This window comes from Centrocercus urophasianus, unplaced genomic scaffold (assembly GCF_019232065.1).
Source record: "Centrocercus urophasianus isolate 14NV4802_14NV808 unplaced genomic scaffold, USGS_Curo_1.0 seq_42, whole genome shotgun sequence".
In the NCBI taxonomy this organism is placed as follows: domain Eukaryota; kingdom Metazoa; phylum Chordata; class Aves; order Galliformes; family Phasianidae; genus Centrocercus; species Centrocercus urophasianus.
Genome location: NW_024885000.1, coordinates 3,408,882 through 3,436,280, shown reverse-complemented (window position 1 = coordinate 3,436,280; position 27,399 = coordinate 3,408,882). Strand labels below are relative to the sequence as shown.

General features: G+C 49.7%; 1 protein-coding gene across 3 annotated transcripts in view; it reads left to right on the top strand.

Annotated features, from left to right (window-relative positions):
* NFASC (neurofascin) overlaps positions 1-27,399 on the top strand; it is a 47,293-nt gene that overhangs the window by 13,872 nt on the left and 6,022 nt on the right. The window contains exons 17-30 of one of the 3 annotated variants that reach the window (XM_042833661.1): positions 416-517; positions 618-815; positions 1,746-1,816; positions 2,484-2,706; positions 3,912-4,027; positions 5,106-5,310; positions 6,850-6,972; positions 7,466-7,639; positions 9,597-9,611; positions 15,198-15,416; positions 17,480-17,596; positions 18,846-19,001; positions 22,810-22,941; positions 23,439-23,508. In XM_042833661.1, the coding sequence (XP_042689595.1) occupies positions 416-517; positions 618-815; positions 1,746-1,816; positions 2,484-2,706; positions 3,912-4,027; positions 5,106-5,310; positions 6,850-6,972; positions 7,466-7,639; positions 9,597-9,611; positions 15,198-15,416; positions 17,480-17,596; positions 18,846-19,001; positions 22,810-22,941; positions 23,439-23,508 (1,921 nt within the window). The remainder of the gene's footprint in view (positions 1-415; positions 518-617; positions 816-1,745; positions 1,817-2,483; positions 2,707-3,911; positions 4,028-5,105; positions 5,311-6,849; positions 6,973-7,465; positions 7,640-9,596; positions 9,612-15,197; positions 15,417-17,479; positions 17,597-18,845; positions 19,002-22,809; positions 22,942-23,438; positions 23,509-27,399) is intronic. The other 2 variants (XM_042833662.1, XM_042833660.1) reach the window with 2 other exon arrangements.

Here is a 27,399-nt window from a genome sequence, read left to right as displayed (position 1 = left end):
ACTGTTGGTGCATGAGGTGGCTCAGTGTGTTGTGACAAGACAGCGGAATTGTGCCCGCAGCGCAATAACCAAGTATGTATTTTCATTTAGGTTTGGTGTCCTTCCCATTCTATTTGCAATTACTTTCTGAACGGTTGCATGCAGTGTGCTGTAAGATCATATATCCTGCTAAGCCACCATCGTGCTCCCAGCACCAGATAATGTCAGTGCATACAGAGGGCAGCTCAGGTTACGAGGCAAGGCACAATTAATACATGAGCACGTTTGTATTTAGTAACAAAACACACTGAGAGCAGAGGGATGTGAGACACGCTGCAAAGCACGTCTCCTCCTGTGGGTCCAGGCCGGGAGAAGGGGTGGGATTGGATGCTGCTGGGATGTTTCAGCCTCATTTATCTCATTATTTGGCCACCAGAGCGACCCGACCGGCCACGGGACCTGGAGCTGTCAGACCTGGCTGAGAGGAGCGTGAAGCTGACGTGGATTCCTGGAGATGACAACAACAGTCCCATCACAGGTCAGTGCCGGCCCCACAGCCACGGATCCTTCGGTCTTCTCCTGTGGGGTGTGGGGAAACCTCCTCATGGTGGGCTCTGATTCCTCCATCCTCCCCTCAGACTACATCGTCCAGTTTGAGGAGGACCGATTCCAGCCCGGCACGTGGCACAACCACTCCAGGTATCCTGGGAATGTCAACTCGGCCGTCCTGAGCCTCTCTCCTTACGTCAACTACCAATTTCGGGTGATTGCAGTGAACGACGTGGGCAGCAGCCTGCCCAGCACGCCTTCGGAACGATACCAGACCAGCGGTGCACGTGAGTAGCGGTCATTGCAGCACCTTGGGGTGGATCCCATTGCTGCCATCGCTTTGGGCTGAGTTTTTCCCCTCATTGGGTACAGGAAGGGGGTGAGCTGGTCCATGCAGGTGTGTGCTGGGGGGTGATTTCATAAATTGCACCTCAAGGCTGTGAGGGAGGTCCTGTGGAGCAGCAGGCATGAGTTACCCAGTGGCTCTTCTGGCAGAATCTGTTGAAGGAAGGCTAGTCACACCACACAGAGAAGCTTTCCAAAAGAAATCTTTCATCCTTCCTGACCACAGGAAGCTCTTGGAAAAACAGACTTCCAAGTGTAAAGTGGCCACGAGCAAAAGACATTTTGTTCCAAATTTGCTAATTCATTGCCTGCTGCTAAAGCCAGACAGGAGCCCAGGCTTATGCCAGAATAAAGTGTGCTGCAGTCCACAACCAAGGCTCAGTCTTTGGAGTGTGCCTGGAGCTTTGTGCATTGGACAATGCTTGGGAAAAGTCATATGAGAAGCTCACAGGAAGCTCAGCAGTTTTGCTGCATGTCTCCATTTGACCTTTGTAGATGCAATATCTGCTGGCATCTAGTGTTGGGTTTTGACATTGCTCTTCTCGCTGTGGATGATTCTAAAGGGTCAGACTTGGCTCCTGGGGTTGCTTCACAATGGGTGTCTTTTAAAGATTTAGGACAAGATTTTGGGAGAGAGAAAGGAAAGAAAAAAAAAAAAAGTGAAGGATCCTAAATAAGCGACCTGGTTTTCAAGAGTGCTGGAAAGTCTCGTGTTCCATTAACCTGAATGGGAACTTGAAACTTCTGGAAAATCAGGCTATTAACTTCTGTTTTGGAACTAATTTTGACCTGCGCTGTAAATAGGTTTTAACCACAGAAAGGGTCATTTTTTCCAGCACTTTATTTATTTTTTCTCCCCATGTGAATTTCAGGACCTGAAATTAACCCAACGGGAGTTCAAGGAGCAGGGACCCAAAAAAACAACATGGAGATAACCTGGACGGTGAGTTCTTCCTTGACTGTTCTCTGCAATCCAATCTTATCATTACGGTCCCTGATACTAAGATAGAGCTCAGGGTCTCTAGTGTGTGTGATGTATCACACAAAAAATTATCACAAAGGATAAAAGGCAGAAGATACGACTATTAATTGTTAGTGCCAACAAGAAGGCTTGTGATTTAGAAATAGACAAAGGAAAGGTGCTGGATCACAGGTGCTGGTTAGTCAGGATGCTTGCAGAGTGTGGTCCCTTCAGCAAAGATGTGCAGAGCTCAGACAGAGCAGCTCTTGGTTTTCTTGGTCGACCAGTAGGTGTCATCCTGCAATAAGCCAAAGTCTGTTGGTAGGCTGGAAATTGAGTGCGGACGGGAAAACGAATAGAATGGAATCATAAGAATTGCTCAGGTTGGAAAGGCCCTTCAAGATCATCAAGTCCAACCAGAACCTAACTGTACTACCCGAACTCCATGCAAGTATGGCTTTTGGTTCTGCCTTGGGTTTGGAATGCCAGGATAAGTGTTTCTGGGGGAAAAAAATGTAGATCTTAGAGGTTTACTGAGGGAATATGGAAATACGAATCAGCTGCTGAACAGAACTTTTCGGAGCACCAGAGCAGAGAAATCCAGCCGTCTTTCTCTCTCAACTTTCTTTCTCTGCTTTGCTCCATTCAGCCTCTGAACGCAACGCAGGCATATGGGCCCAACCTGCGTTACATCGTGCGATGGAGGCGGAGGGACCCACGTGGGAGTTGGTACAACGAGACAGTGAAGGCGCCACGGCACGTCGTCTGGAACACACCCATCTACGTCCCCTACGAGATCAAAGTGCAGGCAGAGAATGACTTTGGTAGAGCACCAGAGCCTGAGACCTACATCGGCTATTCAGGGGAAGATTGTGAGTATTTCCTTTGACAGAGCTCGTAAGTGTTTCAGAGCTGGAGTCCATCTAATGTCAGTGGGTTGGCATCTGTTCCCTGGGTCGTATTTATAGCGTTGCTCCATTTGGCACAAAAATGCAGTTTCAGGCACTGGGAGAAGGAAGCGGAGTTGTGCTCTGGGCTCTGTCTGCAGATGCCTACGTGACCTGAACCACTTAGCCTCTCCCTTTTGCTCTGTAAAATATTCAGTGTGGAAGACTTAAGATTTCACCAGGATGAGCTCTGGCTGCATTCCAGCATTTCGTTTCTTTCTCCTGCCATCTGCAGAGCACCAAGTTCATCTCCATCCTTGGAGGCATTCAAGGCCAGGTTGGCTGTGGCTCTGGGCAGCCTGGTCTGGTGGGTGGCAACCCTATCCACAGCAAGGGGGTTGAAACAAGATGGCCTTTAGGGTCAAGCCAGGCCATTCTGTGATTTCTTTGATTCATCTTGGATGAAGGGTCTTCCGAGTGGCCAAGAAGGCTCTGGGTCACCCTGGGCTGGGTTCTTGTGCCTCTGACACAGCCTTAGTTATGCCCAGGCTTGGACTGCTGTTTGCAGCACACCGCTGGCTCAACTTATGTCCTTTAAAACTCTCCACTTGCTCATGCAGAAGAGCAGCCAGCTTCTTCAGCTCTCTTTCCCCTTCTTTTTGGGCTGCTGGTATCACCTTCTGCCTGTAGTATCCAGGTCTCCCTTCTATGATCCTGTGAGGATAATGCAGCTTGCTGCCAACAACTTTATTTTAAAAGAAATATAAATCATTTCTTCTCAGTGCCTCAAATCAGCAGGGATCCCTGCTGGCTGACTTTGAGACCACCAAGAGGTAGAAGCACTGCTAAAAAATACTCATCTTAAAAAGCATACATGCATTGTGGGCCCCTTCCAACTCAGGATATTTTGTGATCAGATAAAAAATGTGGAGCATGAAGGTAAGTAATGGAATACTACATACATTGGTGCAGCCATAGTGTCTACTTGACCCAAAGGAGGACAGCCAACGTGTCCAGAACTGGCCTATTGTTGCTCCTCTGAAACTGAATTGAAAGAGGGAGAAACGGCCACAATTTCTCCCCATGAAAAACCTGAGGATGGTCAGGGGACCAGCAGATGGCAGAGCTGGAGCATGGCTGGGCTGGGCTGGTTGCCTGATATATGCTCTGCTTTGTCCCCAAACACCCAGATCCCAAGGCTGCACCTACGGATGTTAGGATAAGAGTTCTAAACAGCACTGCCATTGCTCTGACATGGACCCGTGTGCACCTGGACACCATCCAGGGACAGCTTAAGGAGTACAGAGTGAGCCAAAGCAAATCTCTTCTCACTGTCTATTAATATGGCTAACCTTCTCACTAGCTGAGCTGGCCCCGCTGATGGAGCCACCTGCAATGGGGATGACAGAAAACTGCTCTAGCCACCCTGACCCTGTGCTGTGGTGCATCCCTCAGGCTGAGCTCTGCTCTGGATCAGCACCAGGAGTGAAGCCTTTGGCTGCCCTTCACCACGTCTGGGCAATGGGTAAATCTCCCTTGGCTCCCTGAGACTGGGGTGACACAGGGACTGCCCTTAGGCACCAAGGGACCGATTCTAAGGCAGCTCCTGCCCCTAGAGCTGCTTCATACTTCTTCAGATAGGAACAAACAGGCTCAATTTTGTGTCATCCCCAAAGTACCACCATTGTCTTTTAACAGACACCAACCATGCAAAACCTAAACCCAGTACTTGGTACTAACTGGCAACTAGAGGCAGCATAGATCCTGTTTTTTGTTGTTTTTTTTTTTTTAACATCTAATGTTGAAGATTTACTGCTACAGTAAAATACCTGTGTTTATGTGTAGAAGATAAACCCTATTCAAAGCAAACGAAGTCTGAACAGAGCCCCTCTGAGCAGAGTTAAAGACTCTTGATACCAAAAGCATCTGTGCTGCAGACAGCTATAACACTTCAATTCCAATCAGTCACCAAGTGTAAGGAGAGCTCCCTGCTTGCTGCTTTCATTTCTTCTCCCTCTGCTCTGTTCTTCTGGTCTGTTTTCCAAATGAATCTTATTTCTGCATGAAATAAGATTTGCTGTCGGGGCTCTGATTCACAGACTCTCCAAGTTCTGATTTCTCATTGTGGTTGGACGTGTCACGCCTTGCCTAACATTAATCTGGGCAGGAAGGGAGAGCTCAGTGCCCAGCAATGAGAGCTGGAGCCAGAAGCAGCTCTTTGCAGCCTAACCTTAATCCTAACCCAGTGCTTCCCCACCTGCCTTGCTGGGAGGTGAAGAGCTCCGCTTTGCTCTTTGCAAAAGCAAAGTTCAGCTGCGCTTTGTTAATGAAAACCAATTGCATTTCAAATGGGAAAAGCTTCATGCCATGCGTGTTTCTTGAAGGCCTATTTCTGGAGAGACAGTAGTTTGCTGAAGAACCTGTGGGTCTCCAAAAAAAGACAGTATGTGAGTTTTCCTGGAGACCGAAACCGGGGCATAGTGTCCCGGCTGTTCCCTTACAGCAACTACAAGCTTGAGATGGTTGTAACCAACGGGAGAGGCGATGGGCCCCGCAGCGAAGTCAAGGAGTTCCCCACACCTGAAGGAGGTACGTGCCTGCCGAGCTGCGATTTCGGGCAGCTCAGGCTCTGCAGAGCCAACCAGGAGGAGCACAGCTCTGCAGCAGAGCTGTGATTTGGCCAACAGCACATAAAGAGGCATTGCTCGGGCTGTGCCGTGCCCTTGGTTTGCTGCCTGACCTCCACGCATCGCCCGCCCTCCCCGCGCTGCGGCGCCGCTCAGTCAAATCCCTGCAAGACCTCAGGACTGAACGAATGTCACCAACCTCCGATTGGGCTGCTCAGCTGGGAGCGCCTCGTTCTGCTCTGCAAAGAGCTCGTGTCAAGGAGGAATGGGAGATTTTAATTTTCTCCTTGTCACGGGAGCTATTTATAGAGGCGCCGATAACTTTTTGTCGGAGCGGCGCTTTCAGCGGCTGCCCATGAATCTTTCTTTAGCACAGATGTTTTTGGCACAGTGCGTTACGGAATTGCAGGGGAAAGAAACAGAGGAGGCTGGAAGCAAATCCTGCCTCAAATAACACAAAATACGATGGGCTCTTCTTTTTCTTCTTCCTGCTGCACGAGAGCACTCTCTCTTTCTCCTGCGCCCTTTCCTTGGATGCTGTCACCATTTTCTGATGTTTTTCACTCACCAGCTTCAGTTCAGCTTGTTTAAAAAGGAGAAGTTCTGTTCCGGGACAGCAGCTTGGTGGTGGGGTGTGCCTTGATTTAGAGCTCACCTAGGGGCTGGAGGCATGTCGCATTGGGATAATGCTCTTGGCATATGTAAACTATTGATTTTCTTCTTCCTGTTCCACTAAGCTATTTTATTGGCTATATATTGATGCTTGGGAGATGGATATTCTGCCAAACTTCCATTTAAGAGTAAAAAAAAAAGTCATTAATCTCTCAGATCGGTGAACCAAGCTCTTTCCCCACTTAAAGGCACAGCGATTAGGAATAAACCAGGAGAATAATTAAATTCCATAGGTCATAATGCTTTCCTTCCTTTACTAGCTTTGAATAAGCAGCCATAAAAGCAGACATTCCTCAGGGTAAGGACTGCTGTATACCTGCACCGGATCCCCGTTACAGCTCCCCAGACGTTAATAACACAAAGATGCTCTGCAGGAAGAAGTCGCTCTGCTTTTTCTATCATGCCAGCAGATAAATAGATGAGGCATAAACATGGGGCTGGGTGAGAGCAGGGGCAGTAACAAGACTCCAGCAGCAGTAAAATATGCAAACAACATACAGAAAAGGGACACAACTGTGAAAGTGCTCCCTGCGTGGCTGCAGCATCCATGGTGGGTGCCTGGCTGAGCGTGGTGATGGGGGACAGCAGTCCCCAGTGTGAGGGCATGGTGCATGCTGAGCTGCTCTGCTGCTGGTAACACAGGGCTGGAGCATGATTCCTGGCCTAGATTGTTGTTCTGTCAGCATCTGACCTTTAGAGTGTGTTTGTACGTGGTTGAATGTCTTGAGTTTTATCAGGCAGCCTGCGATGTGTACAGTATTGTGAGGTATGTTATCTTGTATGTTTTTTCTTCTTTCCCTTTTCTTCCTGCTCCCGTCCTCCTCCCAAGTGCCCAGCTCCCCCAGGTACTTAAGAATCCGACAGCCAAATCTGGAAAGCATCAATTTGGAGTGGGATCACCCAGAACACCCCAATGGAGTCCTCACAGGATACAACCTTAGATACCAAGCCTGTACGTTCCACATCTTATCTTCTTAGTGACAATAGCTAAGTCATTCAGTATTTTCCTTGCTGCTGAGCTGCCTCCTTGCCTAACACCAAAAGCAATCTATAGGGAGTGGGATGCTTCTAACATCAGCTGATGGTACTGAGTCCTGGAGTGCTGCTGGGCACCTGCAGCTCACAGTTGAACACAGAGGGCTGTGGATCCTCAGTAGTTCTCCACCCTCAGCCCCTCGAGGGAAATCAGCTTGACCTCAGGCTCCTGCAGTACATGATGCTGCACAGTGTGTGGCCCAGTGTGACGTCTGGGGAGCCCGGTTTTATCTGAATGCTTGACACTTGTGCTAAGCTTTTCCTTAACCACCTCCACAACCCTGAATGTCCCCAGCAGCATGTTCCCAGACAAGGCATATCTGCCCCCAGCTGCAGGTCCTGCCCTTGGGGACAGGTAACATACTGCAGAACCCAAGCTGAAGCCACCACCACCTGCCTTTCCTCCCCAGTTAACGGATCCAAAACGGGCAGAACCCTGGTAGAGAACTTCTCTCCCAACCAGACAAGGTTCACCGTGCAGAGGACAGACCCCATCTCGCGCTATCGATTCTTCCTGCGTGCTCGGACACAGGTGGGAGATGGAGAAGTCATAGTGGAAGAGTCACCAGCACTGCTGAATGAAGGTGAGTGCAGGGCAGCTCCTGGCACTGGGTTGCTGGTGATGATACAAGCGTTGGCCAAGAAGTGCAGGTCAGAGGATCCAATGATCCTCAGCCCAAAGAAACCAGTGTCAGGTAACTGGTGTATGTCTGCTACCTACTGCAGCAATGGGCAGGCAGTCCTGTGTGCTCTTGCTTGATTACCTTAAATATGTCTCTTTAGGTTTGGATATTAGGAACAGTTTCTTCTCAGGAGGAGTGGTGATACATTGGCACAGCTGCTCAGGGGGGTGGTGGGGTTGCCGTCCCTGGAGGTGTTCAAGAACCGTGGAGATGTGGCACTGAGAGACGTGGTTAGGTGGGCATGGTGGCGATGAGTTGGGGTTGGATTTGGTGATCCGAGAGGTCTTTGCCAACCTCAGCGAGTCTATGGTTCTTCAGAGCTCAGTGATGCAGCCAGGCGCAATCTCAGCCGCCTCTATAAGAGCCAAATTCAGGGCTGATGATTTCTGCACCGCTGGAAGGAGGTGCACCTCAGTGCCCCTGCCTTGCCACTCTGCAGCCAGCCGCTGACCTCACCCCCCTGCAGAGCCACAGCTCCCAGACTCCTAACGAGATAAAACGCCCCTTGTGAGGCATTCATCACACTAAGTGAAAGTTCAGGAGCCCTGGGGGAACCGGGGAGACAAAAGCCGGCTCTTTCCTTTCTCCAGCATTTGCTAAAAGACCTATGATTTAGTTAGCCCTCAGATTTAATGGAGTTTTTGTCTCCTTTCCTCCATCTCCTCCTCCCCAACTAATGGCTCTGAGTAGGAAAAGCAATTCCTACTGACGACCCAGAGGAAATGAAATGCTTCCTGACACTCTTCAGTGGGCTCCAGCATCACTAATTGATGCGATAGGATCGGAGATTCGGCTGCATATGCTAAAGGAAAAATCAGCAAAGTTGCACATTCGCAAATATGAGAAGAGGGGAAGGTGATGCTTAAAAGAGAAGATTTGCTGAAAAAACAGCTTAGAGCATAGGGATTGGATCGAAGTCGTTGGTGCTGATAGTGGTCCAGATTCTTAAGCATTATCTTAAGCATTTGCTGGACTGGATTTGTTTCTACATGGTGGCAACAGTGACTGTAAGGACAGCATTGATTAAAAATGCCTGAATGGTGATGGGATATTGCTTAACTGATTTGTATCAGAGAGCAGTGGGTGCAGACTACACCAGGATGCCAAGGTAAGTGCTGAGTGCTGCAGCCCCTGCAGCATGGAGGAAGGATGGAGCACTGTCATCAGGCATTGGGGAGAGTCAGATCCTCAAGCAAAGTTACAGAAATGAAGCATGGGTTGATTTCAGAACGTGAAACCCTGAGGTAGAGTTCAACATAGGCACGTCCTGGTAATGGCAGATGTGTGTGTGCAATTAGCAGCTCTAAGCGAGCTGGGTGTTGTGGTGCTGTTGTGCAGCAGTGTGAAAGGGGAATCTGGAATAAAAGGAGTATAAGAAAGATAAACCCATTGACAGTCAGGGGTTACTTCCTGCTTGCCAGACTCATTCACCTGAGAAATCCAAACAAAATACAGCTTTCTGGAGGTCTGTATGGCAGGCTCCGACTCTCACAGCAGAGGATAAGCCCTGCCCTTAGAGTGACACCAGAAAAATGAAGGCAAAATTCATTGTCTAAACCTGTCCTTGCTGGGACGAGACATAAGCACCTGCTGAAGAGCTTTGCTGAACCAACACCTCTGGGGTCTCTGCCTTGGTGTGTGTGCCACCGGCTCCAAGGGTCTGTGCTGCACAGAAGGGCGATGTGTTGCAGCTAACGCATTGATGTCCTCTCTCTCATGTCTGTGTTGACTGCGTGCCGTGGTCCGAGTCTCCTGTTGGTGTGTTCTGGCTGTTTTATCTATTCCTTTGTTTTCTCTTCCTTTCTCTTCTACGCTGTCCTCGTATTCCCCTCTCTATCCTTGGCGCTGCCCTCTGAAGCCACGCCAACCCCAGGTATTGTACCAGCGGAGGAGGTAACAGGCATGGGGCAAGGCTCACCCGCTCGCGTGCGCTGCCAATTAAGCATGCACTCCATTAACCCTTTCAATGGGGAGGTGAAGCAGCAGGGGGTCTAAATTGGGCACGTGGAAGGACAGCAGGTAGCACCGCAGGCAGATTAATGGTAGCCAAGCAAATCTTGGAGCCAGCTAGCCCGAATGATGAGGTTGTAAAGCCCAGGTCTGCACCAGCCTTCTCTCTTTTCAAGCCTCAGCATCCCTGCTCTGAGAAATGCAGAGAAACCTTCACCGGCGGTGCCCACCCTGTTAACCAAACGTGCTGCTCTTTTGCCTCCTGGTGACCATTGAAAGGGTAAAGGACAATGTTTGTGCCACAGCTGTGCATGTCTGCATGCGAGGCTATCGCTAGCTTTGCCCTCTACTGCGTATTTTACACCAGCATTGAAGCACAGAGAAACCTTTCCTCAGCAAGGGGTACACGCCTGCTTCTATAGAACCCAAACCCCAATTAATCCAGCGTCCAACTACCCAGCGTCAGCAGTGCAAAGCACTACCAGAATTTCTTGTTGCCCAGAGAAGGACACCTACTTCTTATAAAGCTGCAGCCAAGACTTCTCCTCCTCGAATGCTGTATTTCCACAGGGTTATACAGCCCTGTAAACAGGAGCAGTGCTAGGGGATACAACCAACCCCTCAGTGCTGCAGAAAAGCTTTGGGGCTGCCCTGCACGAGGGTGCTGTATGAGGTCGTGCTTTGCCTTTGCTGGGTGCAGCCCTGAGCCCCTGGGGCTTTCAGTGAGGAGCAGCTTTGTAGCAAACACTGCCAAAGTGATGCAAGTGCAGGAACTGCTCTGTGCACCCTTAGGTTTTGCTTCCCCACCTCGTAGGCGTTTCTCTTCCTCCTCCTCTTCCTTTCATTTTGTTGGAGTGATGTCTCTCCTCAGTATTATTTTGCACTTTTTCCCTTCTGAATAGTTGCCAATCCTTTTCCAACTGTATTTTCCTTAAATATACATATATCCATATACATTAGGGGCTAACAGATTGGTCTGCCTTGGCTGGTGGGAAGCTGAAAAGTGGCACAACCTCTTGGCTCAGAGGAGCAGAGCTCCTGCTGCAGTCAGGTCAGCTCAGCCACAAGAATCCACCTTTTCTTCCAAAGGACTTTCCTGCTTTCAATGGATATTGCTCAACTCCAAAAGCACAGTGCAATCTCTTTATCCTTCCAGCATCAATGCAGAAATAACTCTTGGACTACTGGCAGCCAGGTGAACTCGTTGCTATCCAAAGGATAAGATCATTAAATACTGCTGGAATAGGGAGCGTTCCTCTATTTTTACTTTCTGATAGGAGAAATGGCACAGAGAAAGATAGGTGAGCACTGGAAGAAGGCTGAAAAGCCATAACCGAAGCAGCGGTGCTCACTGGGCAGCACTCTGCAACGTAATTCTCCAAGAGGGATGAGGGCAGGGGAAGGTGTAGCACTATTAGGAGCAAATCCTCATCTTGACACTGAGCCAAGCATCATTCCTCGTTAGGGCGCATCCCGGTGCTGCAGGACCAGCTGTGCCCTGTATTGGTGTTGGTAGTGGGGTTGCTGCTCCCCTTCCCAAAAAATACAGCCCCCCAGTGAATACTGCTTGACCTCTCTCAAATGATTCCTCTCTGCAGGGTGGATTTTGTGGATTTTATGGATTCTTGGGGAAGGTTGCCCAAAAGTGCGCTATGATGCTCTTTGCCGTGGGCTGTTGGCTCTAAAAATGGCCTTGTTTTTTTTTTTCCCCCTCTCTCATGGGGTCATTGCTGCTCTGCAGGCCCGTGAGAAAGTGGGCCGAGTTGATGGAGCCAAAGTGAAGGGCAGAGACTTTACCTTAGAAAGGCTTTGGGTTTCCTGAGCCACAGCTGGACGAAGGGTGAGGTAATGTGGGGAAAGGGTGGCACACAAAGGGCTCTCATTTATGCTATGAATGACACCACCAAAAGGCGCATCCCATAATAATTCCCAGTGTCCATCCCTTCATCAGGGACCGTAAGAGTATTGGCCTTAGACTTTTTTTTTTGGGGGGGGAAAAAAAAACCCAACACATTGATTTGTTTGTTCCCTTCTCGTTGCTCCATAACGACGAAGCAGAGGAGAAAGCCCCGATTGTTCATTTTGGAAAGGGACAGCAATAGAAATACAGAAAACTGCTGACCCTTCTCTTTTAGAGGGCATTCAATTGCTTCTTTCTGCTCTTGAATTTCTTAGAGCTGTCAGATTTGGAGCTTTTTTGTTGTGGTTTTTTTCCCCTTCTTTTTGATAACGACTTAACAATCTCCTTCTGTTGCCACAAACTGGGAGAGGGAGAGAAGTCTGCAAACGTATTTGGCTAATCATCTGAATTCATGAAAAATTCATCAAATTTCTCCAAGCCTAATTATTTTGTAGACACACCCAAGGGAAAGCTGTTACCGCAGCCTAACAACACATTAAAAGCACCTTTAAATAATTAAAGAGCAGTATGGCTGGGCTATTATTATTATTATTATTATTTTAGTATTTTACAAAGTCTTGCCAACTGCTCACCCAGCCCCCACGCAGCTTGGAGCAGGGTTCAAGCCCCTCTCCCACGCCTTGAATTCCCCCTTTTTTGCTTCTATGTTTCTTCCTTGCAGCATTGCCCAATCCGAGCATCCCCAGTTTTGATGACTATCCATTCCCAACCATACGAGCTGCACTGCTGCTAAGAGAGCAAACCTATTGGCAGCCCTCCTGCTGCACCCATCACTTACCCTTTTAATTGCTACAGCCAGACTGCTGCATCCCTTGTCCATTATAGCAGCGTCTCCTCCCCACTGTGCCCCTTGGTCTCCATTACCAGGAATGCTAATGCATCTTGTAGACAGAAAAAGCAATCAGTGCGTGGCAAAGATGGGGCCGATTTATGAGCTAACTCACATGTATTTCCAGGAAGAGGAGCTCATCCATGTAGGCAGCCATATGCTGGCTTTCACTTGGGGTTTTCTGGATGAATTGGGGCTATTTGAAGCCTGCTCCCCTCCACACACCATCTTTCAGGGTGCTCTCTACCCTGCATTAAGAACGTGGCTGCCCGTTCTCGGCAGCACCTCCTGCAAGCAGGGAGTGCAGAAAGAGAAGCGCAGCTACTCTGCCAAGCTCAGAAATGCTATAAGCCATAAATGTTACCCCTGCATTTTTGGAAGGATGCGCACCATTTCTAGATGTGCATCATCTGGCAAAAGCAAGCAGTTGGTTTGAGCAGATCCGGAGCTGTCAGCCATGATGAGCGGAGCCCAGGTTGCAGCACGGGGCTGTGGAGGGGATCTCCTTTCTTTGGGGGCAGCGGGGAGCTCTGATCTTCTGTCAAAGCCGTCTTTACCTCCCCCCAGCCTGAACTCAGCTCTCATTAGGGGATGGATTTCAAAGGCTAGCAAATGCCCCTTATCTTCTCTCCCCCAAATCTACCAGCTGAGCTTTTCCTCCGCATACATTTCGTATTCAAACACAAATGAGGCTGCAGCTGTGAATCCCGAAGCAGAGAGGACCAAATCCCTCAGCCCAGCAGGAGCCCCGCTTCCCTCCTCCTGCCCGGTGCTGCCCACATGTGCTCCCCTCGTTGACCTCCTGCTTTAACAAGGACTTAACCTGCTGCTAGAGCCATTGCAGTGGTGCTGGGTGACGCACGCCGAGCGCTCGGGTGCAGCATGATGGATCAACGTGGGCTGGGAGCTGGGCATTGGAGCAGCCTTACAGCAAATTGCCTGGGGCTCTGTTGTGTTGTCTTTTCCTTCGCTGTGAATCAGGGATTCGCAGAGGAAGTGGTGAGGTTGCATTAGCTAATAGCTAGCTTCCACTGCTCAGGTTGACTTTGGACGTTGTAATCCTACGGAGGAGTTGCAGCAAAATTGCATTAGCGGTAACCACGCCGATGGCTTCACCTTCCAAAAAATGGTCATACCTCTCGCCCTATTTGTAACCTACAGCCTCAGGACACGGCAAAGCAAAGCTTGCCGATGAGCTGAGATAAAGCAGTGCAGAACAGCAATCTTGCTGTCACAATGAGATTGTTGGGGTTTTGCTATGCCCCGTGCGCCCACGAGAACCAAGTTGTGCAATGTTCCAGCCTGGCTCCCGTCACTGCCGTCTGTCTGGGTTGGGATGTGTTCCACAATGCTGGAGTGTTTTTGGGGGGGTGGTTGCTCCATTCCTGCCCCACCCGGTGCTGCATTGCTGCATGAGGCTTGTGCAAGGCTGCGTTGGTCCCTGCGTGGGGTGCTGTGGGTTGCATTGAGTTTGCTGTCATGGTGTGTGCTGCTAACGGGGTTTGACTGCAGCTGCATGCAGTAGGGAGGTGGCCACAATGAGCCTTGGGACTGCTGGGATTTTAGAGTTTGGGGTCTCTTGGGATCTTAGCCGCATTCTCTCAGAACTTTCCTGCTGTGCTTGTGGGCTTGAAGGGAGGTCTGCTTCCATACAAGCCAACTTGGGACTGAGCTGGTGAAAAAGCAACCCTGGCTTTGATCTCGGATGGTTTTTAAAGCACATTCCTCACGCTATTCTTATTAGTGGGTGATATTTGTAACAGCCATTTTCATTTGCCTGATGGGGATTTGTAATCCCTTGATCTGTAGTAAGAGTAAGTAAATACAACTTAATGCAAGCACCACGGGATTTCCTTTACTCCAGGCAGTTTAAGCAGCTCCTCGGCTGCGTTTTCTGCTGGCAGGTTTTCAGGCAGCAGAAATCGCCTTTACAGAGCAATGCTCACTCATACCTGAGAGCATTCAGCAATGGTTGCCAATGTCCCCTTCCATCAGATGTTAGCCAGTGGTACTGCCATCCCCTCTGGAAATTCCCTCTGTGTTCCCATTAGCAAAGCCAGCTGCAGCCCCCTGCTCCAGCTGAGGGCTCTGGTCCCATTCATGGCCACTGAGGATCACAGCTCTGACCCAATATAAAGCTAGAAAGATGTCCTATTGCCTCCTCAGCTAGCCCAACCCATGCACCTTCCTTTGGTGGCATTTAGGAAGTTTTGCAAGCACACAGAGGGGTGCAGACATAATGTGCACATTGACCTTATTGCTCACAGCAGAAGTGAGATGTGCATGGGGCAAATGGGGGCTAGTTAGAAAGGCAAAATTGTACTGACTTCTCATTTGGAAAGCTTAAGGCATATCCTACATTAAGTGTAAATTTTGAGGAGCAGTTTGATGGCAAAGCAGGACCCTGAAGAGCTACACCCACTTTAATGCTAAGGCTGCTTCATCACCATCCTGCAGGACCCAGTACACAGAGCAGCAAGAAGGAAGCAGCTAAGGAGCTGCAGGGCAGATTGGCAGCTAAATAACGCAGGGGCTGCCAAACTCATTGAACTGGGGTTCGCCTGGCCCGCAGCAGATGGGCTGTTCCTATCAGCTCAGTCTGGGTGCTGCTCCTACTGATTGCGATGGGGAAGGGACGGCGGGTCTGCGCGGTGCTGTGCTCGATGCTTCCCCTCTGCTCGGTGTTGGGAACGGTGTGTGAGAGCCCCAGGAGCCATAACTGCTTCTTGACAGCCAGCATCTGCCTTTCCCTCTGCCAGCCTCCACCTGGTTGCCTCCACCTACAACTGAGCTAACTCCAGCAGCCACCACTGCCACCACCACCGCCATCCCTACTACTGAAACCCCTCCTACTGAAATCCCTACTACTGCCATCCCTACCACCACCACTACTACAACCACCACAGCTGCCAGCACCGTCGCAAGCACTACAACAACTGCAGAGAGGGCTGTGGCAGCCACCACAAAACAGGAGCTGGGTACTGCGCTTTCCTTTTCCTCTAACCCCTTCTAACCCTATGGGACCTTTCCCACTTCTTGCTCAGGGCGAGGATTAATAATGGGGACGGAAAAAGGCATTCCGTGCTTTGGGAATGGTGTTACAAGGAGCCAGAGGTGGTACAGGCTCAGGGTTGTGGCGGTGATTTGGGGGTCTTGCTGCCCACAAAAGGGGTACCACAGCTCTGCCTGGGGTGTCGTGATGTTGAATTAGCATCAGGGTTGGGAAGGAGGTGGAAGACCCTGTGAAGTGTTATCTTACCTTTATTGTCCTTAAAAAGGGGTTCTGCTGCTATTATAGACGATGTCGCTTCGAATTTAGCACATCAGCTGTTAGAGAGGAGAGCTGTCACAGCTCATAGGAGTCTTTTGGTTCATGGTGCTGCTCCCTGCATCGTACCCTGCTCATAGCCCACGGGGAACCTGGGCAGGTGGCTAAAGGTACAGCTGTGCTCCAGGTGTTACCCAGCTCACCACGCAGCCATTGTGCAGTCAAGCAGAGCAGGTTGATCAAACTGCATTGGTGTGGGCATATTCTCTACTTTATATGGGGAGAGGTGTCCCTCTGAGCCTTGCTTCTAAAGACACCGCGATGACGGGCTCTCTGGTTAATGAATGATGGATGGTTGTATTTGGGTTGCTCAAAAATGAGTCAAGGGAGCACAGCCAAAGGAATGCAGTTATGTAGCTGGATAGGATGCACTCCAAAATGTAAGAGCAAAAGCTACAGAACTCTTTGTTTACTCTTAAAAGAAGGAAAGGAGACTGTAGTAATGAATATTAAACTTGACACTGGTTTACTTCAAGGAATTTGATAAAAGGAATTCAAGCCACTTTATGCCTAAATTCAGCTCAAGACCATTAAACCCAACACCCAACTCATGCTGGGAGGCCCTGGGTCCATCCGAGAGGCCCTCTGCAGTAAGAGAGATCTGAGAACCCACAGCACATCTCCTCCTCTGCACTAGTTTGCTCCTTAAGGCTGCCATCCTGACTGAGGGAGCACAGATTCATGCTCTGGTTCATGGCAGGCAACCCTCCCAGGGGCAGCTCCAAAGCCACAAGCAAAGGGAACACGGGCACGGATCTGCGCTGCCCTAACAAAACCAGTTTAAAAACTGGTGCTAGATAGCAAGATGCAACTTCAGCATTATGAATGAATCCATAGCACTGAAGCAGGTTCACAAAATCGTTACCAGAACACGGTCACAATTCAGCAAGCACGTGGGAGATGCTGCTTACTGAGACCGGGTGATGGAAGTGGGAGGAAAGGAGGCAGAGGAGCAGTGAGAGTCCCTAATGGCCCCAGGGCCATGAGCCCAGAGCCCGACCCTAATGTGGGCAGACAGAGAGACTCCACCACGGGCTCCAACCCCCATCCCAAAAGTCTCACAGCTGTCCCTGTTGCAGGAATGGAAGGCACTCCTCTGTGCAGCAACCCAAAACTGGAGCTACACCCCCTAAGTAAACAGCACTAATAGCAAAACGGAGGTGTGATGCATCTGACGGGACACGCACGCATGCTAAATAGTGGATTAGCTCCACTTCACCAGAAATAGAAGTTCATCCACTCTCCAAAGCAATGTCGACAATCCTCAGCTTCAAAATCAGAAACGAGTGACTTCATTGCCCCACTGGCTGTCTGAGCCCCAGTCAGATGAAGGCGTTTGCTCCCAGTTGTGGCAGTGCGGCTGTGTGCGCTCACGCATGGATCTCCTGTGTTGGTTTAGGCATGAGTTTAGCCAGGAGATTTCCCTATGGACCAAAATCCACACAGAATTGCCACAAAAGCCAAAATTTCTGAGATAAACTGAGTGCAGTTGGACTTAAAACCCAGCATGCCATGAGATACTGAACTTCCTCCAACATTTGGAAGTCAAGGTTTTCGTAGGAAACGATTACATCTTCAGGTACACTCATAGGTTAAGACTGAAGCATCAATTTTAGGAATGATTTTATAGGATTTTACCAACCCTGGCTGCTAGGTGAACTCTCGTCTCGGTATAATCCTAAATACTAACTCCTGTTCTAACCTATTCACCAGCCACCAATGGATCGTCCATATGGGACATAAGAGCTTGGGCTAATAGTAACTGGGCAAACATCACCTGGAGCCACAATTACTCTGCAGGAACTGACTTTGTGGTTAAGTATATCACCAGTAAGCATCAGATCGCGTGGGGAATCTATAGGGTGGTGATGCTGCTGGAGATTCTGCCAGCTCCCGAGGCTGCAATTGCTAGTCTTAATTACTGTGCATTCCGTGTGCTCGTGGTTGTAAGACATTCATACTCATGAACCACCGATGAGCACAGCTGTTTTTCTGGGGGCTGTCTGTGGAGCTGGGCTTTATGTAGTCTCGGCATAAAGAGACTTGAAATGCATCTACTTGTACGTATGAAACAATCGTTCATAGAAAACATATAAGTCCGACACAAATTGGAGTGCAGGGTTATACATCTCTGGAGCAGGACTTGCTGAACCTGGAGCTGGCAGAATCACCTCTGACCTCCTGTCGTATCGAATACCTTTGTCTCTTGCAATTGTAAGGCTGTCCGTGGAAACTTCGAGCTGATATATCTGCTCTTAGTGCTCGTTTAGAACAGGCATTTACATGCTGGTTTGGATTTCTTGTAGATAGGCAGCGACGAGCGCTGCTTATCTCTGTCTTTATTTCCCAGCCATTTCAGCCTTATTGTATGGCACATCGATCTCAAATTGGCATTTTAAACAAACAGTCATCAACAGCGAATCACTTCTGGTCACACACTGAGAGCTGACGTTGCTGCTTACTTAAAGCAGCTTGGGAGGCACCATCAGTGCCCGCTCTCGCTCTGCAGCCTTTGTTATCGCGACAGAGAAAGGCACCATTTTCCCCCTTCTGAACCATTTTCCACAACTGGGGATACAAACATTGGATGTCCAAACTCTAAAGGCCAAATAGCCCAGCTCCAAACTCATCTCCTCCCAGCCCAGCTGGGCTGCAGCATCCAGCCCATAGAAAGCATCCTTAGCCTGCAGGCACAACGCTAAGCACAGGAGCTGGTCCTTTACCCAGCCCTGCAGTGCAGCAACTGAATGGGACCAGGCAAATCCCAGACCTTTGTTACAAGCACTCAAACACCCAGACCTGCGGCTGGGCAGATAAAGCATCTGTCAGGTCTTCAGAATAGGGAGAAATCTGATCAGCTCTCCGTTGTTTCGTTTTGAAGCACAGCAAGCAGGGACGCAGCAAACCACCTTGCCGTTTTCCTTCTATCTGAGGGATAATCACAGCACTGCTCATAGCCCCCTGACCACCGTGCTGTATTATTTCTGCTTGGTGGCTCAGGCCAGCACGACGCAGCGCCTGCGGTGCCAGCACAGCCACCTCCCGCGGCTGGCTTTGATGTGCGGTTTCTGTTTCTCAGGTAACAAGACAGAGAAATCTATCCCCGTTAAAGCTCAGACCCCCTCCTCTGTGCAGCTGGCCAATCTGACGCCGGGGATGGTGTACAAGCTGTGGGTGTTCCCCATATGGTCTAGCCCCAGCGAGCATTCGTACATAACCTTTACCACCAGCTCAGGTGAGCGGGGCTGCGTGTCCACTGCATGTCACTGCGTCCCCACGGGTGGCACCGGCGTGGTGGTGGGAGGGGGACGAGCACAACCCTGCCCTTAAGAGCCAGCCGAGCATCCTGACTGCACTGAACAAAGGGCAAAAGGAAGGGGTTGAATCAGGGTGAGGAGCACGTGCATGCACCTTGTGGCGCTGCGCATGAGTTGGGGGCGGCACCGCAGCCACGCGTGGTGCGGGCAACGGCTCTTCAGCTCGGTGAAAGGCAAGGTATGTTCCCCCAGCAACTTTGCATTTAATTGCACAAGCAATTTTCCAGGCTTATCACCTCAGTGATTTTTAGAGCTTCCTAATTATGGGCTTCCCACACTGCCCACTGAATGCCCCAGAAGGAGCCTTACTGACTTCCACAGGCACTCCATCAGGCTTTATGCGTTTCTAAAGCATCCCTGTTGACACACGATGAGTGCCAGTAAATCACGACGCCCGTGCTTCCCTTTGTGTCCGCTCGTGGGTTGTGCCGTAGGAATCTGTGTGCAGTGCTGTCCAAGCACAGGGCTCAGCTCTGCACAGCAGCTGTGTGAGCAGCACCGGAGCAGCCCACGCTGCAGTAGGTAAAGGCTGAGATTTCAGAGAACTGAGATTACTTTGCTGAGATCCAGCAGCGTGATGGAGAGCTGAAGCACGAAAACCATCTCTTTGCTCAGGAGCAAAATGTTCGTTCCCAGCAAAGGAAGGCTGCAGCAGCAGCAGCAGCAGCTCTCCCCACCTTATTCCACGCAGCCCAAGTGCTAGCAAGGCATTGCTCCATCAAATAATTCCCTGGTGTGCTAAGCAGGGGCAGAGGGCAGCTGTTGGTAACCCTGTGTCCAACACAACCCAATGCTGATACTGCCTCAGGCACGGCAGCATGGTACACCTCTCCATGAGGATGTGCAGCATCCCCAGTTTCTGCTCCCAGACTGACTCAGAAATTGCCCCCAGGTTGCAGCCCCCTCACCCATACCATGCAACACCTTTCTGCATCACTGCTCCCCAGCTCGGACCCGTCTCTTCTCTTCTCTTGCAGTTTTTCTTCCACTTTGGGTGTTAGGGTGGAGGACCACCAGCACCAAGGTGTGGGAAATCATTAGGACAGGAGGTCACATCCTTGGCTGGTTGATGCTGGCATGGCTATCTGCAGTAATTTATGGGTTTCTACTGCTGTTACTGAGACAATGCACAGGGGGCACCCAACCCTGTCCCCACAGCTCCATCCCTGCCCATTTTTCACTGCTAGATTCTGCTGAGACGGGTGCTCAGCCCCCGCTGACAATCACATGCTGCAGGAATGCTGGTGATCAGAGAGCCCTGTTCATTTTGCTTGTTGGTTGCAATGTTTGCCAAATAGCTGTTCTTCAGATCGAATGCAGATAAATAAGAGGTCCATGCGCACCACGCCTTCTCTTCTGCTTAACTTGACAGCTCAATATCCCAAAAGAGCTCTTTCCAATAGTAAATGGCATTCAAACTACAAATACAGCTTAATGCAAATTGTCTTCTAAATTCAAGAAGCAATGTAAAACGCTGAAGGGGGATCTGTGCAGGACTGCAGCTAGCTGGGCTTTACGCACCCAATTGCTTCACAAACGTGACATAAATTTTGCTGGCCTGCTGTCAGAATGCAGTCAGCTTTCCTACTGGCGTATAAACCACGACTGGTGGGTAACATGTTTTCTGCCACAAGATTATAATTACTTTTTCTTTTACCAAACAAAAAAAAAAAAAAAAAGAAAGAAAAAGCCACTGCAGTTGCATTTCAGATCAATACCAGTTCGATGCCACAGCTGCTTGCCACTATTTACCCTTGGCGTCGGCCTTACATTAACACAAATCAGAACACTCTCTCTGACAGCCGTGTGCTTACCCTTCTCTTTCCGAATGCTGCAATGACAGTCACTCGTTTGCTCCAAAAACAAGATTGCTGTGACTATGATTTGTCGGCACGTGTTGCTTTTTTGGGAAGGATGGCAATCACACCCTGACCTCCGTGGCATGCAGGATCCCCTCCGTGCAACCAGCTCAGCCCTGGTCAGCATGGAGCTCAACCCTTGGGCACACTTGAGGCTTTGAAGAGCCCTTCGTTCCCCCTTAGCTCTGCTTTCTGCACAAACCCCACCAGGGCTGCTAAAACCACCTCCTCCAATTTCGAATCTCTCCAGCAGAGCTCTGTTTCTCTTTCCTCCTCAAGCACTTGAGTTAATTGAATCCAATTCTCAGCTCCTCTCTGTTCTAATCTCGTTCTCTCAACTACAAACAGTCCATCTATGCAGCTCAGGTTGTTTTAAATACCGAGCGTGGCAGTATTAAAGGAAAAAAGCAACAAAAGAGAGCCAAGGCAGCACCCTCCCACCCAAAAAGCAGCACCGAGCGTTCTGCATCCAACATCGTTTCTTTAACAAACGGTACTTTCTTGTCAATCTCATTCTCTCCTCTTTTATCTGCGATTTCTTTGCGTCGTGCTTTGGCTGCAATTATCTGCCGACAGCGGGGCTCAGATTTCATCTTAAGGAAAGCACCTGTTATCTCAAGTCAGTTTGGAAAGAATGAGTTTGGAAGGAATAATAGGAAGCGTACTGAGCGTGCTGTCCAAGGGCTCACTCTCTGTAACTGCTCCTGGAGCAGAGGATGGTGGGTTTAAATCCAATTATTTCAAGGCAGCTCCACAAGACAGTTGCGTGTGCTGCCTCCCAGGTCTTGTTGGCTGGAGTTGACTCATCTAATTAAACCAGGCAAAGTCTGGAAGCAGCAGCGCATCCCTCCCTAGAACTCCACAGTGCCAATACCAGGGAGCAGCAGCAGCAATCCCATTGCTTCAGATTGCTTTTTGGCACAAAAGATGCTCCATCCTGCCCATTTCGGGCAACCCCCCACCCCCCTATTAAGCCCCTGATTTGATCCCATCCAGCTCAGAGCTCCCTTACTCCAGGAACACCTCTCTGCCTGCTCCGCAGCCTGGTTGCTCTCAGCCCCCCGCTGTGCTGAAGGTTATTTTCTCCTCCACTCTGTCTTGCTGAATACCAACCGTGTGTCAATGAGAGCCCGAGAATGGCAGCTCGGTGCTATTTATAGGAGACAGATGTGTCGGTCTGACCGCACACGGGTGCTGCATGCAGCACGGCAGGGCATGGCTGCAGGAGCAGGACGCCTCCCCTCGCTCAGTGTCACACCAGACCGTGGGACAGTGACGTCCCAATGCTCCCAAAGCACGTCTCAGCAAGCTGGGATGTTCCTTGAGGATATAATTGGTAACCCTGCCCATGGCAGGGGGTTGGAGCTTGATGCTATTTAAGATCCTCCCAGCCCAAGCCATTCTATGATTCTGTGACCTCCCAGAGCTCTGCACTTGCTGCTTGCTCATACAGTGGCCAAGCTATGCACGCCAGGACTGCATCTTTATCTTCGGGCACCTCGATCCCAGACCTCCAGGGCTGCTTTCAAGTGCAGGATTTGCAAGATCAAATCTGTTACCCAGCTTCTTTTGCCATTACTTTCAATGCCTTTTCTCACCAGTCTCCGCTAGGTTTTCCTTTACGCTGTGACCCTTTGCTGTTTGTGGCTCCTGCTAAAAATGCTGAGTTGACCCACCATTAAAATAGCCACAGATCCCTGTGCTATGGCGTCTGATAACCCAGAAAACACACACACACATACAAATATATATATATATACAAATGCAGTGCTACAGATAGCGTGGACTGAGTCCTTCTGGTCATTTGTTTCTCCCCATTGTCCTGACTTCCCCTTAGAGTTCTTTCCTTTCTCCATTTTCCTCCCAGCTTACACCAAGAACCATGTGGACATCGCGACCCAGGGCTGGTTCATTGGGCTGATGTGTGCCATCGCTCTCCTGGTCCTCATTCTGCTGATTGTTTGCTTCATCAAGAGGAGCAGAGGAGGGAAATACCCAGGTAAGAGGACTGCGGGGTGATCCTTTGTGCTGTAAATATCTCCAGGCTTCAGAGGCAATCAAACTGCTGCTCTGATACGTGTTCATGATTTCAAGCACTTTCCTTCTTCCATAGTGGGAACGCTGTTATTAGTGGGAAGCATTTTAGTTAATTAAAGGGCGGGTGAGGGCTGTGTGCTGTGCAGGGAGCTGGATGCTGCTGCTCTGCCTGACCCCACCTCTGCTCTGCAAATCTGCTCAGCCACATCCAGAAAGAGCTCTTTTCAGGCAGGGAGAAAAAAAAGCAAAAAAAAAGCAAAAAAAAAAAAAAAAAAAAAAAAGCTCATTAAATTTTTGCAAAGCAAAGACAAGCACTTAAGAAAAGTCATTTTCCATCGTGTGCCGGTGCCCCTGGTGCCACTGCAGCAGGAAGTCTGAGAAGCAGCCTGCAAGTCCACCCAGCTGCACTTCACCTTGCAGGCTTACTGACGGGGATGCTGGGGATGTGTTTGCTTACAGTGCGTGACAACAAAGATGAGCACCTGAACCCTGAGGACAAGAACGTAGAAGATGGCTCGTTCGATTACAGGTATGCTCCCTGGCATGGACTCACATCCCCATCAGCCCCATCACAGCCCCTCACTGCTCTCCTCCTCCGCAGCCCCACGGTGCCACGCAGCCTCCTCAGTTATTTCTCCCACCTTTCTCCTCCTGCCTCATTCTCTCTGCAAGTCCTCTGCCAAAGGAAACGTTTCCTAAAGCTCCTAAAGCAGGGAGTTGGCTGCAAAGGTTTGCTTCTGGGTCAGTCCAGGAAGAGCTGGCATGCTGTGACCCAGGACGTGGCTCTTACAGATCACACATGGAAAAAAGGTGCTAGAGTGAATTCCTGAAGCATCCTGCGGATATCTCAGGGACATCACCCCATAGCTCAGCCTCTCTCCTGCTCACAGAGGAAGAAGTGCCCAAAATCATGCTAAGAACAGCCCCGAAAGCATGCAGGTGCACTTGCCCAGGCTTCAAAGCAAGGCTTTGCCCCAAGGATCCCAGGGAAACCCTTCTCAAACAGCCCCTGGAGTGCTGAGCACTGATCCTGCTCAAACCACTCCGATTCTCCTCGCCTCCCAGCAGCCCCTTTTGAGCAAGAAGGAGAAGCACCCATCTTTCCTCCTGGAAAAGTTCCTAGGATATTTCAGAGGGGGATCAGCATCTCACAGCCATGTCAGTGCCCCCGCTGCCTCCAGGGAGCAGGAGCACGTAATGTGTCAGGTCTCATTGGATCGCCCACACTCGACAGATGACAGGGATGTTTTACAGTACACCCAGTTTGCCCTGTGAGCACCTACTGTGTGCTCTGCTTTTTGCTAAAGGATTTAAATGCACCTTTCCATCAGAGCTGGATCCACAGCCCAATTAGTCTGGTGGGAGTTCTTCCTCCTGACTTCAAAACAGGGGTTAATTAAACCCTATGTCATTACCAGCACTCCCAGCATTACAAATTGATGTAGCCAAGATGGGAAGAATTTACTTACAATTCAGTGAGGGATGTAACAACTCACACATGTTCCACCAAAGACTTCAGAGGGAGCAAAATGAATAGGTCTGCCTGCACACAATGCATAAATGAAAGCAGAACAACTGCATTCCTCTGTACCATCACATTTATACTGTTAGTAGCATGGTAACCACATTAGGCTTTTCTCCAAAGGATGTCAGAACACCAATGCTCCCCACTTTTCTGGTAGGAATGGTAGAGAATACAAATATACCTCAATGGGAACCCAAATAGGTACTGCAGGAAGAAGTCACCATTTATTGCCCTTCACACCATGCAGGGGCGACACCTTCAAGCTATGGATAAAACCTTTAGGTACAGAAAATAATAGTTTGATCAAGAAAATCTACTGCTGATTTCCATACTTCGACCATCCCACAATGCAGCAACTCCTGCTTAGCTGAACCTCAGCCTCTAATTGACAGCCCCACTGCCATGAGCATGCAGAAAATAGAAGGGCAACGAGAGCAACAAGAACAGGTATCATTCACATAGGAATGACTGAAGCGTAGGAGCAGGAAGGGTCCTGCTTTGAGTATTTGGGGTTGTTATCCATAGAGCTGAGGTTTTTGCAATGTTGCTGGCATGGATGTGACCCTTGCTCTGCGAGTCATGGATTTACTAAACCAAGACAAGATTTCTTCCTGTAACAGCTGGATACTGTATTCAAATGCTGCTGGGAAGGGGGATGGTGTGCCTGAGTGCAGTCTTCATGCCAAGCCCCAAGATGCTCTTGCATTTTCCATCAGCATCCCATGAGCTAGACATGAAAAAAAAAAAAAGCAACCAAAGAGAAATAAAACCAGACCCTGAACTCTGCCCCTCCATCAGGAACAGAAGTGGTAGGAGGTTCTCTCAAGGACGCAGAAAGGAAGGTGAACTTGAAGGATTGATATGAAATGCTGTTGGCTGATTAAGATTCAAAATGATTGCGATGCTAGGCTCAAGGAGGGTAGCAATTAGTATTTCAAGCAAGGACAGGATCTGAGCTGACGTGAGTTCTTCACTGGTTTCCCTCCCTACCTCCACATAGCATGTCTGATATGCTCTCATCATATCTCACGTCCTTAATGCCCTGTGCATGCAACTTTCAAATCTCTGCAGCCTATAATTAAGAGATACTGTCACATCTTTCTGTTCCACTAACAGAATAATGGTTTTCCTGGGCAGAGGCTAAGCTGAGAAGCTTATTTTCAAAGCAGGAGACCATTATCCTTGGACAGTGTTCTGTGCCAGTGACTGTGCCTCATTATACCAAATGTTTAAAAGCTGCACGTGGGGGAACCGACCAGAAATCTGGGCTACTGGGATGGGAGAGTTGAGTGGTTTTACCTCCTGGGCTCCACGCAGCTCTGGTTCAGGTTGGGATCTGGTGGCACATCCCAGTGCACTGTGGACAGCAGCAACAAGGTCAGGAGACACAGAGCTGCCCCCAGCCCAGCAAGGGGAGGACAGAGGAATAGGTTCAACTGTTGACATCACCATGCACTGATGTTACATCAGCATGGAAGCCCGGCAGAGGGATGGAGGGGATGCTGAGCGGTCCCTTCACCTTACCCCTGGCCAGCATGTTGTTTGTCCCCCAGCATGGCATCTGCCCCCTGCAGCTTGTGCCTGGCCATCAGCCCAACACAAGCAGCCTGGCTTCTGCCAGCTGTGCTCTCCTGGGTCAGCTTCCCCAGCGATGGGATTCCTCCAGATCTGAACAATTCCACCGGCTCCATTTGGTATAACGAGGCAACGAGCTCCATGAGGAATGCAGTGACTTTTTGTTTTGGTTTTAGCACTGCCCCTGTAAATGCATACCTCATCATATCTCTCTCTGATCAGGCTCTTTCTGCTTCTCTCTGTTTTATTCCCATTCTTTCTTCTCCTTTTCACCTGGTCTATCCACATGGACCATGAAGGTCTCTTGAAAGGTAGGACCACGTGCTGCCAGAACTCCAGCACATTTAGCTTTTTTTTCTTTTTTTTAATTACTCCTTTTTGCAATTTGTTTCTCCCCTCCCCATCCCATCCCCATACACCCTCCTTCACCTAACACCTAACGTTAAACACGACTCCTCTATCTCTCACTGGGGTCGAGAGTAACCCCATGCCCATTGATGCACTTTGCTTGAGATGCTCCATGGGCATCACCAGCCACGTCACCCTCATCCCAAACTGGTCTCCAGTGTGTAGTGGGACCAAGGGATGCTGACGACAGACGTGAGCGGAAGGGCTGGATCCTCTGCATCACCCCTCAGCGCCCTCCCCCTGGCTCCAGACTCCCCTCTTGCCGATGATTTATGCCGCTCAGGATAGCACTTCCTCGACGGATTTGAGCTGGGTGCTCTGCTTCTTTAATGCACCCATCAGCAAATCCCATAGAAATCCATGTTAACAGAGTTAGAGCCCATCAGCGTGCTGATGAATATCTGCTTCGCCCTCCTAATGCACTAACAGGATGAGCAGCGTTGGAGAGAGGTAAAACCAGGGCAGGCACGGGAAATGCACTGCTGGGGAGTTTGGCACTGCAGAGCCCACCTTAGGGAAAACCTGGCTCTAGATCCAAGTCCAACCCAACCCACCCCAAATCTTGGGAAGGGGTATTTCAGATAAAAGGATCTGGTTTTTGCCACTCTCTACTTGACGTTAATTGGGCTTTCTAACAGTCTTGCTTGCAGACTGAATCCTCTCCCCCCCTAGAAAGGAGCCACTTACGAAGCTAACAAGCGATTATTTATCGAGATGCCAAGTTAACACAAGGCCTGGAACGTTGGTTTTGTATCATTGCTTAATTCACAAAGCGCTGATGGAAGGAAACACAGAACAAAGCTGCCAGTTGTGCCGTGGGATACCAAATTCCTCTCCCACTGCACAGAGCTGATGCCATTAATGAAATGCCATTAATGAAATGGCACAAACAGATGCAACGCTTTCCCTCGC